Genomic DNA, 13508 nt, shown 5'->3' on the forward strand with positions numbered 1-13508 from the left:
GGAGGAAAATTCTGAGAGTGCCTTGGACTCCAAGAAGATCAAACCAGTCCATCCTCCAGGAAATAAAGCCAGACTGCTCACTTGAGGGAATGGTATTAAAGGGAAAACTGAAATACTTTGGCCACATAATGAGAAGACAGGACACCCTGGAGAAGATGCTGATGCTGGGGAGAGTGGAGGGCAAAAGGAAGAGGGGCCGACCAAGGGCAAGGTGGATGGATGATATTCTAGAGGTGACGGACTCGTCCCTGGGGGAGCTGGGGGTGTTGACTGACAGGAAGCTCTGGTGTGGGCTGGTCCATGAAGTCATGAAGAGTCGGAAGCGACTAAACGAATAAACAACAAAGCCCTTTTCTCTCTTTCATATTATGTTTTTCTAATGGATACTTCAGTTTCCTATCACTACTTGCTTCCAAATGGTTAGTAATGATCACTTTGTTTGCTTGTATGGACATCACAACTTGCATTAAGTACTTTACAGATTGCTCCACCATCACCAAGCTTCATCATCCATATACAATGCTTGTTGCAGTGTAGAACAAATAGATACATGGAGCAGTCCCTCTAATATGAAGTTTATGATCTCAAAAATTTCATTTTCCCCTTTGCTCCAGGACAGAGAACTCTAATATAGTTCTTCTACTTATAGATGCTGTCATTCTTTTAATACAGTGGATGGTGTATTAAATACAGAAATCTGTTTCTTGGATGCAATCTTTCAGGTTGAATTTTGGCCAGTGATAAAGCTAGAGCAACTAGCCATGAATCTATTCTTGTTTAACTGGGTAAAGTGTGGTGCTTTAAAGCTCCTTTAAGATAACAACTACAAACAACTTATCAAGCGCATGGAGAAAAGTTTAGAAAGTGTCTAGTTTTGATTCGGAGGCATGTTTGAATGATCTCTAAAGTTTGAAAATGAAGAAAAAATGAAAATAAATTACTGTTGTATCGCGTGTTGATCATCTTGTGAATCCTGTGTGTATGCTGTGCTAAGTTTTGGTTTGATCTTTATCTCATAAATATTTTCAAGAAAGTCCTATTTTATATCAGTGTAGCTTTTCTTTTTTAAGTGTTTGTGATTTTTTGTTTTGTTTTTGTCAAGCAAAAGATAGGGGCACGCCTGCTTTTTCAAAGCTGTCCCTGCTTTTTCAACTGTTTTCCCATCTTTCTCAACCAATAACAGGGCCTGCAAAAAGCAAATAAATGCACCCATTTTCTTTTTCAGCTAAAAAAAGGGGGGGTAGGAAAAATCCCAAGCACAAATGGGAAGCACATTGTGGAAGTAAAACTTAAGTTACATTAGAGAAAGAAAGAAAATGAAAGAGGAAGGAATGGATGTGTTTCTTAAGAACAACACAACTAAAAAAATGTAAGATTTCTCAAAAGCAGATCCTCTTTCTTGCCCATTCAAGAAAAAAAAACTCAGAATATTGACAGAACATACATATCAATAAAACATTTTTGTGAATTAGGTATAGATTTTAGCAATCCAGTGAGGATTTGGAATTCTTCCTTTACAAAAGTATCTTTAATGTAGATGATTACAGCGCACTGAAGTTTCCAGGCAAGCATTTCAACCCAAAAAACTTCCTTATATTTTTGGGAATATTTATGAATTGACTTAATGAACATATTTCATCTGAGTGCAGTGTACATTTTAGAATTTCTGGACATAATTTGAGAACAGATTTGGGAAAAAGTAACCATTAAGCGGCATGAATACATTTAAAACCCCATTAAGTCCTGTGTTTGCTAAAAACAAAACAACAAAAACCCTGTAAAATAGGCAAGAGTTTATGTTATTGTTGGAAGACTTCCAAAAATGTAGACTTTTATGCAATGCTGGTTACGTTTTAAATGTATATGCTTTTTTCCTTATGACTATAACAACATTGAAGTTTATACACAATTTCTTGTCTTTCCTATAGTTGTTACTATAGATAGTAGTTCTGAACTTCTACTCTGTATTCTGAATGACTCCAAGTGATTTTTTTATCTTGGTCATCCTATCTTTAAAAAAATGCATCTTAAAATTCTTATGTCAAACAGTTTGGATTATGCAATGCTTAAATATTGTACTGTACAGTGAGTTGTTATATACATGTAATTGGAAAGGAAGCACATCCCCCTATGATTAATGCAAGTTATTTTCAAAACAAGGTGAAAAAGATTGGAGCCTGACACACTCTGTTCCTAGGGCTGCATATTCATCTGATCAAGGCATCACAGAGGCAGAGCAAGAGATTCTAAAGAAAAAAGTGTCAAAGCCTGAATTAGCAAAGGAAAATGAAAGTCTGAAAGTCAACAGTCTACACAACGATCAAATATGTATAGAGCAGAGGCTGGGAAACCATGAAAGGACATCTGACCATCACTGGCTATCCTGCAACACAGCTGTAGAAACAGATTGTGCTGCTTCCTCTGTTGCTGCTAGTGACATTCCTACAGAAGCTGCTGATGCTGAGGGTGATGAAACTATGTCAGGTGAGATTAAAATGTAATGTGTGAATTGTTACCTAAGACATCAGTGTGGGTTTGTTCACTGTCCCAAACAAAATTTATAGCTATTCCACAAGCAAAAACAAGATGAATAATTCTTGGCTGTAACTTGGCTCTTGAGTAAATGAGGCTTGCATTGGTCAGACTAGACTGTGGGGTGCGCAACAATCCTTACACTAGCCTATTAAGTAAGAGAAAAGCTGCAGTATGTACTTAGAATCATAGGGTTGGAAGGAACCTTGGAGGTCTTCTACTCTAGCCGCTTGCCCAGCGCAGGAATTGTCATACTATTCTGGACAAATGGCTTGTCCAATCTTTTATTGAAAAATAATAAATGGGTTCAACTTTTCTTTGAGTTTCCCTTGTAGTTTATGCTGTTAGGGTAAAGGTAAAGGTTTCCCTTGACATTAAGTCCAGTCGTGTCTGACTCTAGGGGGGCTCATCTCTGTTTCAAAGCCAAAGAGCCGGCGTTTGTCCATAGACACTTTCTCCATGGTCATGTGGCCGGCATGACTAAACGGAACACCGTTACCTGTCTGCCGAAGCGGTACCTATTAATCTACTCACATTTGCATGTTTTTGAACTGCTAGGTTGGCAGGAGCTGGATCTAGCAACAGGAGCTCACCCCATCATGAGGATTGGAACTGCCAACCTTCCAATTGGCAAGCTCGGCAGCTCAGCGGTTTAACCCGCAGCGCCACCGCGTCCCATAGTTTATGCTGTTAGTGACATAAAAAAGAGTGGCAGAAATTACTTTTTGGTGGTTTTATCTCCAATGTTCAGGTGAAAAGGTTCTTGCAGAGCCTTGATCTGGGTACACAGATTATGCTAAGCCATGTTTTATTCAGTAAAAACTCAATGGCTGGATTTACACGTTCCTCCAAGCCCAAACCAAACAAAGCGCATCATAACTTAGCATGATGTATAAATTCACCCATGCATTCTAAAAAACCTATGGGACAGAAAGAAGACAATATACATACATGCCCATCTGTCATGAGCACTGATGGCGAGCAGGAGGGGGCCCCTATCCAGGGGGGAAAACGCATGCGTAGTACTGAGGAATTAAGCAGCCATTCGAAGAGAGACAGAACAGACCCGCCTTGACTTTTGGGGTTTATCTGTCTGGGTTTTTCCCACGCTTCTTCAGTTTGTTAGGATTCTGTCTTATGTAGCAGTAATAAACACTAGAGACCTACTCCTCGTCTTAGCGTGATTCCTGACTGTTAGGACACCATCATACTGTTCTCTTTCAGGATAAGCAATATTATGCAAAGTACAGAAAGGGAGTAAAAATATTAAGCCAAAGAAAATAAAGGTAAGAGATAAGAGAAAGAAAAGGGAAATATTGTTAAAACTAGTTTTACAGTAAATGCCAAATTCTGTCAGGATATCATCCATATTCATTCATAGCCATTCAGGTTTGGCCATATTTCTTCTTGCCTTACTTTACAAATTTGTTTTATAAACTTCTTTAGTAACTTGTTTCCACTGCATTCAACTTTTGTGTTTTTCCTGAAATATCCAGCTTTCCTTTTTGTATAACAAAGTTGGCAAAAGTACACTCGAATGTACAGCCATTTTCACTTCCTTCAACAAGCATTCCTTACAAAAGGCCACATGCTACTCAGTTCCTTTCTACCAGCATTTGCATGTTTTAAAATTTCTCCATCTATTTTCCTTTCTTTAGAAAATGTTCCACAAAGGAACACAAATCCATCTATTTGCTCTAGTTTTTTTGCCATTTAGTTTACTAATTCACAATAATTCATTACATATTCCCTATTAAACACAACAAAAGTACAGTAATTTTCAGATCCATGCTCCTGCATAGATCTAACGTTTTCTGGAAATTATTTGAGTTCTCATCTAACCACATGACATTGTTCCCATACTTGAGGGCATGCATATTCATGTCCCCAACCAACAAAATTCCAACATCACCCCAAGCATTCCTTATATATTTTATCTATAAATACATTGAACAATCAAGTGAATATTACACATTCTTGTCTTACTCCCTGCTCTGGGTTGAAACATTTGCTAAGCTTTCTATGTTACTGAATTCAGCAACCAACTTCTAACTCTATAAATTCAAGACTATTTATCATACACTTTTTCTAAATCAAAAAATGTGCAATAAATTTTCTTTCACACATTTCTCAGCAACTTGTAAAAGAGCAAAAATATGGTCTCCACCCTCCTGGCCCCTTATAAAGCCATAATACACCTACCAAATTTTGCCCATTATTACCTCTCATACCCTTTCAGTTAGAATTCTATCAAACACCTTCTCTGACACATTTAAACTATTCTTCCACCACTTCTTGTCTTTACTTTTGCTACCTTTCTCCTTGTACAAGGGAACAATAACAGTGGTCTTCCTACTGTCAAGCAGTCTACACACAAATATGTAACAACTCCACAAACTATCAGTATTTTAATAATTCTCCCATTACCCCATCTACACTTGTGGTCTTACATGTTTTTTCAACATTCTCACAGCAATTACTACTTTTTATCAGTTTTTTACATTGTAAAATTTTTTTGTGCGCTATATTTTTGGTTAAACTGAATTGATGACCTAGGCTCAAAAATTGTTTCTCTAATACACTCAAACTTATAGTTGTTTTCAAAGCATTCAGTGCAACTGGATCAAACAATTAGCATACAGGTAGTCCTCGACATACAATGGCAATTGGGACTGGAATTTCTGTTGGTAAGGGTCAGGAAGGGTGCACAAGGGCCAAGGATGCATGGAGGTACGTGAGTTGCCGATGTGGTGCAAGCACAGAGGGGCTGGGAGAGGGTGCATGGGTGGAGGAGACTTACCCCAGTGACTTGCGACCTTCCCTGCCAGTTTTCCCATTGACTTTCTGGGGAAGCTGGCAGAGAAGTTGCAAATGGTGATCAAGTGATTGTGGGGCACTGCACCTGGCCATAAGTGCAGACCAGTTGCCAAGCGCCCAGATTGTGATCACGTGACCGTGGGGGTTCTGAGTGCCAGAACTCAGGACCAGTCGTAACCATGATTTGTTCAGCACCGTTGTAACTTCAAATTGTCACTGAATGAATGGTCATAGGTTGAGGACTACCTGTAGTAAATGCTTTAGCTGCACATAGCTATATATATTGACATTTAGCTATTTTGGGCAGATTATATTCTTTCAAAAGCTTTGAACATACTTTTTATAATTATCTAATTAAGGGTAAGTATCCCATTTTCAGTCCGTATTTTCCTCCCCAATTTTTTTACCCGTCGTTTTAAAATAAAGATTCATGCAAAAGGTCAATTATTCATGACAGCAAGGGTCAAATTTTAATTTATTTCCCAAAGGTCAGGTACCTGATCTCCTTCAGTGCTGGTATTGCAACTGAGTGCCTACAGTAGTTAGAACCAAGCTCTTTCCAAGATTTTAAAAATGCCAAATAATAGTTTTCTAATGGATACCATAATGGTATATTATAAATATAATTTTCATTCCAATACAATATAGAAGTCAACGAATGGGAGGAGTAATTACTCCCATTAGTAATGACTTCTTGTGGAAGGATTGGAATCCAAGAAATAAAATTTGGGGAAATCCATTATTTTTCATAATTTGTTTCTAAAATTTAGTTTGTGCTATATCAAAAGTTTTTTCTGTGTCCGAGGAAGCCACTATGGCTGTTTTAGGTTTCTCAGAATATGTTGTTATAGTATCTACCAGTATTCTAATATTATCAGAAGCTTGGCATTCTTTCATAAAGGTGAATTATGCAGGATTAATTATTGATGATAACATATTCTGCAATATTCATGCCAAAGTTGCAGTCAGAATCTTTGCAACTACATACAGTATAAGAAAGGTATCAGTCAATAGCTTGCACAGTTTGAAGAGTCCTTTCTTTTTCCTTTTCCATTTTCATAATCATAGTTATATAAGCCTCATAGAATGATAAATGGAGTCATTTCAAAAGACTTATTATGGGAATCAAGATCTTTGTGACTTTTATACCATTCTGTAAAAATCCAATTACCCTAGTGGTCTTTCCAACTTTCATAGAATCAATATCTTTTGCAATGTTGGAGATATGACTAAATTGTTCAAATGAAAATGAGAATCTTTCAAAGATGTATTTCATTTAAAAAACTAACTAGGTGCTTGAATGGTAGCTCCACATTTATACTCAAAAGACAAGTATAGACATGTAACTGAGAGTCAGTTACACTTGAATGCAATTATAGTATTGCATTCAATATTATCCTTGTAGAATCTCTTATTATAGATTATGGTTTGTTCAGTTGTGTCAGTCAAGAAGCCAACAGTTTGCCTGGTTTTTTTCTCCCTGTTCTCAAAATATCTGGTTAATACATTTTAATGAATATTCTATATTCAAACTATATTGATCAAGTGCCTGTTAACAGATTTAAAAGCAGCATACAACTCTAAAGTATGACTTCTTATTCAGTTTCCATTCTATTCTTCTCTAAATTACTATGATACAGACCTTTCATTTTCATCTTCATGATATATAGTATGGTCATGACCTATTTAAAAGCTTTAAATGCCTCTCAGATGATCCTCATATCTCTTGACCATCTATTTAATGAAAAAATCAAACTTGTTGTTAATCTAGAATTAAAATCATCTAATAATGAAATGTTAAAATACCATCATGCACCACTTTGATATTTCTTACCAAACACCACTGATATTTACTAGGTATTGTAATTCTCAACCAGATTAACTATAGTTCAAGATATTAAAATATAGTCTAAATTAGAACATATGCCATGAGGAATTTTTTAAAGTATGTGCTTATTTAGATGAATTCAGTTGACTCATATATCAACCAAATTTAATTCCTGAATATACGATAAAGAACTTGCCAACTCTATACATTAAATTACTTTTTGGAAACTTGGTAGCGATCAAGTGACAGATCCCAATCTAAACTAAAATCCCCAGCCATAATTATATGGTCTACCTGCAAACAAAAAAGATTCACAAAACAGTCATGTAAAATACCTAGTTTATCTCTGGTTGGCCATCAATTTATTAGAACCATCTGACAAACTTCATCAGTAATGAGCAAAATTATACAATACCCATTAATATTCAAATTTTCTTGTTCTATTATTGTCAGAGTCAAGCCTGTCTCTGACTCAGAAAGCGAAACTCTTTCTGAGTCAGAGGAGGAATTGGAAACTTACCAGGCTGAAACCAGGAAAACGAAACTCCAGGATGAGTCAACAGCGTGGGAAAGGTCCAAGGTGCTGATTGGCCAAGATTCGGGGGAGGATTTGAATCCACCAATCAGTGTGCACCAACGATCGGCTGAAAAGTGCGCGAAGGAAAAGGCAGCCTGATTGGCTGCAGGAGGGTCCAAGCGCGCCAAGGATCGGGATAAAAGGCAGCCGTGTGAAGAGTGAGCTGCCAGAGATAACCGATCCTCCAAGCCTCCAGCTTCCACAGAAGAGTACCTACCTGCATCAGAGACAGCGTCTCTTGCTGAAGAGGAATCAGTGCCTTTGCTCCACTCTGAAGAGGACTGGAATCCCGCTTCTGCTGCCATTGAGGATCCATTGCTCGCCAAGCCCAGCAGTCTCAGCCTTGCTTCCAGCCTTGAAACTCCACAATCTTCCAAGCAGCTTCTTTATGCCTTGAAACTCCAGCGCCGCTGTGTGTCCTTGGTCCTGTCCAACCACACTTCATGTGCTCAGCTATGTTCAGGTACTTCACACCTATCTTGTTCGGGATCTGTGTTCCAGCCTAGCCCGGGGCTTCCAGCTGAGTCCAGTCTTGTTCCCAGTTTCCAGCCTTGCTCCAGGTCTCCAGTCCAGAGAAATCAGCCTGATCCAGGGCTTCCAGCTGAGTCTAGTCTTGTTCCTAGTTTCCAGCCTTGCTCCAAGCCTCCAGTCCAGAGAATCCAGCCTAGTCCAGGGCTTCCAGCTGAGTCCAGTCTTGTTCCAAGTTTCTAGCCTTGCTCCAAGCCTCCAGTCCAGAGAATCTAACCTAGTCCGGAGCTTCCAGCTGAGTCCAGCCTTGCTCTGAGCTCCCGTCTTGCTTCTAGTTTCCAGTCCTGAGAATCCAGTCAAGTCCAGACCTTCTTGTCGAGTCCAGCCGTGTTTCCAGTTGAACCTCTTGCTTGAGGTTCAAGTTACCGGCTCCCAGTACAGTGTGGGTCTTCAACCCCTTCCAGTGTGCCAGCCTCCTGGTTCCTAGTTGGAAGATCCTGTTCCGCTGTTTCGTTGTGGCCCAGTTTGGTTTGACTGAATCCAGTTCTTCGTATTTCAAAGGACTTAATTATTGTAAATAGTTATTTAATATAGAGTATTTTTATATTCCTCCACCTGGTTTCATAGTCTGAACAGGACAATTATAATATTTGAAGACTTCTTGATTAGTACCGTCACTCCTCTGGCTGTGTTTGAATTTCCACTAACAGTATCCAATAAACCCATTTCTTTGTAAGTAAAAGTTTTTTGTCAGGAAAAACTTGGTTTCTTTCTCCAAAAACACTATTTCTGACTTCAGTGTTTTTTCAAATTGGGAAAAAAATCTTTCTCGGATATGTCTCTTTAACTATTGATATTCCATGATACTAACAATGAAAATATTGTAAAAAAAAAATTGGATATATAATTTATATTGGGAAGATGCAACGTGCTCCCAGCTCAATGTCACCACAAAGATTATGTAATATTTTAAAAAATGAAACTTGTTTTTATTTATCAAAATAACCAGCTTAAAGAAAAAAAGGATTATATATAAATGCAAAACCTTTAATAATAAACATAAAAGTAAAACAAAACCCATAACTATGGAAATATCATAATCAGGTAAAAGAAAATAACCCACAAAGGGTCACTGTGAAAGTGAAGAAGGAAAAATCATGATTAAAAATTAGAAGATGATAACATAAAGTTACTTCTAAAGGGATTCCCAGTGGAGATATGCCTAGACATCAGACATAGCCATTCTTCTCTATCCTGTGTTGAAATCCAGTTTATTTCAAAGTCAAAATCTCTTCAAAAACCTCCTGTGTTTAATAATTGAATGCATAAAGAAAAAAATAGTGTCCTGACAAATATATTTTAACACTAAAGACTGCTGTGTTGTTCCAATTACAATTTAGGTTTCAGAACTTAATTTTAAATAATTAGCAATTTCAGGGTCATAGAATTTCCTCATTCCACTATCCAAAGAGAGAAAATTGCAGTATAGATGAAACAGTTATTTATCCCTTGTTGTCTTGTACATACCATGAACTCTGCAGAGTACTTTATACTTTTTTACAATCCTAGAAGGCAGATCAAGAAAGATCATTAATTTTTTGCTGGTACAGTATATTGCAAGGTACTCTGCAGAAAACTTTCTTTTCTTTTTTCTTGATATTTATTAAGTATTTTCATATAATAAAAGATGAATCAAAAGAAAAAAAGAAAAGAAAAACAAATGTACCCATAAGTCATATGTGTTATATCACTGTTGCTAGAGATGACATGAAAGTATGCAGAAAACTAAACAGGAGTTCCCACTATTGGAAAGTAGAGTATTTTATACTATTGCTGAGTCTTCACCCAACTGGTGCTCCTGTGAATCCCAGGAGTTCTGGCTGGTATGTCTTTTTCTGTACTAGCTTGGAATTATGAGAACTTTAGTTTAATGTATCTTAAGGGTGCCAGGCTTAAAAAGGCTGCCACATGAACTAAAACATGAAGGATTTACTTTTATTGGTTGCAAGCTACAGAACTGCATGATTCTTATCTTATGATTGCTATTGGCCAGTTTGAATTTCATAATTTTTTATGCCCAGCATGAGTACTGCTAAGAAATGATGCCACCCTCAAATACAAAAAATTAAGCATTTATATAATATTTATTTCATCAGTAGAACATTTTAAAAACATTTTCACCTATTTATGTTTGAATTTAAATACATGTAAATATATATTAGGAAGAGTTTTTTTTTACTTGATTCCAAAACAGAAATCACATCTGGCTTAGGAAAAGACCTGTTGATGCTCTACCAGAATTCTTGGTTTTCAGATATTAATATTTGGATTGATGAAAAGCCATTTGAAGTGCACAGGTACTTTCTTTTTATGATGTCTCCTAGTTCTGATATTTGTTGGTGCGGATTTTGTGTATGAGTGGTGTTATGCTTTCTCCATCTATCAAATACTGTTTCTTGTACATATTTCAGTAATGTATGCTTGTACTGTATAGCCTTTAGATTTAAAAAGTAAAAACAGTTATGCATTGATCCATCAAAAATTAAAATGTCTTGCTTAAAGAGGAGCACAGAGCTTTGAAATTGCTTGAGCTATGAGCTGTTAAGAGCTTTCAAGACACAAAATGTAGAACATACTATCTCTAATGGATAAGAGAAAATAAGATACTGCACAGATACTACGGCACTTATTTCTGGGTTTTTCTCTGTTGATATATCAAAAAAGTATTGCAGCCCATGACATAAATAGGAAACAGGGGAAGAAAACCAAAGCTGTTTAAAAGAGACAACATATCAAAATGTTGGGTGCTAGACGTTGCATGTTTAAAGCTGCAGAGAAATGCTGGCCTTTTCTGTCCATCCCAGTAACCTAGAATTTTTGAGAATTTTGGCTTACCGTTAACAAGCCAGCATGTTGTTCAGTCAGTAGCATCCTACTGCCAAACTGAAATTGAATACCACCATTTGTTTTTTACTTAACAAGTGTCAAGCTGGGAAACTGTTTATCGAGTCACAGTGGCAGGAAGAAAAGGAGGAGGGATTAAGCAACCTATGTGAGCCTCCTGGTAAATTCACATTAAGTTAGAATTCTTGAAAATTTTGGTTTATTATGACGTATGAACCCTTCCAATTATAAGGGACTGGTGGATATTGCTTATGAAGGCAGAGTTGTTTTTTCTGAGCTGAAAACATTCACCTAGCTCTTTAAAAACCAGATGGAGATGGTAAGATGATTTTACCATTGAACAGAACTTGGAGAGCTGTTCAGAATGAAAACACTAATTGTTATGAATTCATTGTATGATTCTGTGCAGCAAGATAGTTCTATGGAATATATGAAGTTCTTACTGCCTTGAGTCAGAGAACAGCAAATTCAGTGCTAAATTAAAGCTGGCATTTATGAATTGATTAAATCCATTTGCATTTTTAAAAATTTTTCAGGTGAAAGTTTACAGCAAAAGGAAATAGAGCTGTACAACTTTTTTGAGAAATCCTTTCTCCCCCCTCCCCGCCCCCAAAATCTATTCTACTAATATGAACCTTATAAGAAAATCTGTATTAAGGCTACAGCATTGTCATATTTGAATTAGTGTTAAATTGTAAGTCTACCCTCAAAAGAATGTATCTTCTCTGGGCAAAACGATGAAAGCACTAGTAATATGTGTTCAAAGGAATTTGAGAGTTTTTTCCTTAGTTATTTTGTGGATAATGAAAAAAATGTTTTAACTGGAGGCATTTCAGGAAAAGAGGAGTTTTCCTAATTTTTCTGTAACAAATTGGATTAAATGCCAGAGATACTAGAAAGAATAGTACAGTGAACAAATATACATTATATTTGTAAAGTAAATTTAAATATACATGTAAAGAATTATCGAATTTCAACAGTTTGTAGCAGTTCTAAAATAAATATTTGTACTGAGTAACATGGTTTGTATTTTACTCTCTCTCTCCCAGGGCTATTCTTTGTGCCAGATCTAGTTACTTTTCTGCTATGCTGAACGGAAGCTGGGCAGAAAGCTCTCAAGAGCATGTCACCCTTCAAGGGTAAGCTGAGGTGTTCACAAATCATGTGGAAAAATGGCAATTTATAATCATTCCAAATTTTAAGAAGTCAAGCTACCCGTAAAAGAATTCAGATTAAGTCTGCTCTGATACAGTGTTTGATGAATAAGTTTGAGCAAGAGTTCTGAGCAAGATTTATCTGTGAATTTGGTCAGCATCTGCTTTGCGAGATTGGTGTCTGAAAAAGTAAAAATAGCATTCTGTGCTGGAATGCAGTCTGCTTGGCAATTAATTGGGATTGCGTCTTTGCTTTCATTATTCTTTGTCTTGATGGCAAAGGTGCAGCAGTACTTATCTATTAATGAGTGTAAAAGACAGTCTTGGGAACAAGTCTTCCCTGGTTTCAACTTTGATGGTTTGCTTAACCGTCATTTATTGAATAAACCACAACCGACTGAATTCACACCCTGTGAATCGTATGATGGCTTAGAGCAATGAGCATGGCAAGATCTGCTAAGCTGTATGGGGTAGTGTGATGAAATGGTTAAGATGTTGGACTAGGAGTGGGAAATCCAGAGTTGCTTTTAGAATTTTCTGCCTATGTAAAGTTGTCACCCTATGTATGTTTTTGGGGCAGGAAACTCCATTTAAGTAAGTGAGGTTTAAGCATGTACAGAATTTGTTGAGTGTAACTGTGAGGATATCAAGAGTTTGCCTGAGCTGCTGTTACAGTAGAAATGCTTTCATGCCACCCTGCTCACTGCAAATTTCTGTGTAGTTTTTATGAACACTTGAGAGCATAGTACATATGGCTTATCCCAAAATAATGAAAATGGTATTTAAGAGACCAGCTGTCAAGGCAGCAGGGCTACTTCTTTTCACTGTTTTTATTGCTATCTTCTGTTTCCATATACAGTCAGACAGCTGTTGGTTTTGCTATTTAAGTAAAAATAAAGAATTTTTCCTTTTTCTAGAAACTCAAATTTAATGTATGAAGTGGTCATATGTTACAGGTACCATAGCTTTTATTATTATGGAAGGTGTACCTTTAAAAAGCAGGATTAACTTGCAGGATCACAACTGGATTTTGAACAGAAGAGGCTATAATTGAGGAGAGGTTCTACTGGAAGGAGGCAGGATGATTTTGGGGACTGCCATGGCAGAAGCATGCTGTCCCCAAAGCTTTCCAAAGGGACATCGTAAAGAGATGGAAAAAGGGAAGATCAAAACAGAGGAGCTTTGCAATAATTTAAACAAGGGCCCCTGATCCATGGATCAATGTCTG

The 13508-nt window shown here is 37.0% G+C and overlaps 1 protein-coding gene across 3 annotated transcripts in view; it reads left to right on the forward strand.

Annotated features, from left to right (window-relative positions):
* The window catches only part of BTBD8 (BTB domain containing 8), a 58992-nt gene that overhangs the window by 17294 nt on the left and 28190 nt on the right, over positions 1-13508 (forward strand). For all 3 annotated transcript variants that reach the window (XM_063298252.1, XM_063298250.1, XM_063298251.1), the window contains exons 3-5: positions 2198-2484; positions 10477-10579; positions 12176-12265. In XM_063298252.1, coding sequence (XP_063154322.1) covers positions 2198-2484; positions 10477-10579; positions 12176-12265 — 480 coding nt within the window. The remainder of the gene's footprint in view (positions 1-2197; positions 2485-10476; positions 10580-12175; positions 12266-13508) is intronic.

Source organism: Candoia aspera, chromosome 3 (genome assembly GCF_035149785.1).
Source record: "Candoia aspera isolate rCanAsp1 chromosome 3, rCanAsp1.hap2, whole genome shotgun sequence".
NCBI lineage: Eukaryota > Metazoa > Chordata > Lepidosauria > Squamata > Boidae > Candoia > Candoia aspera.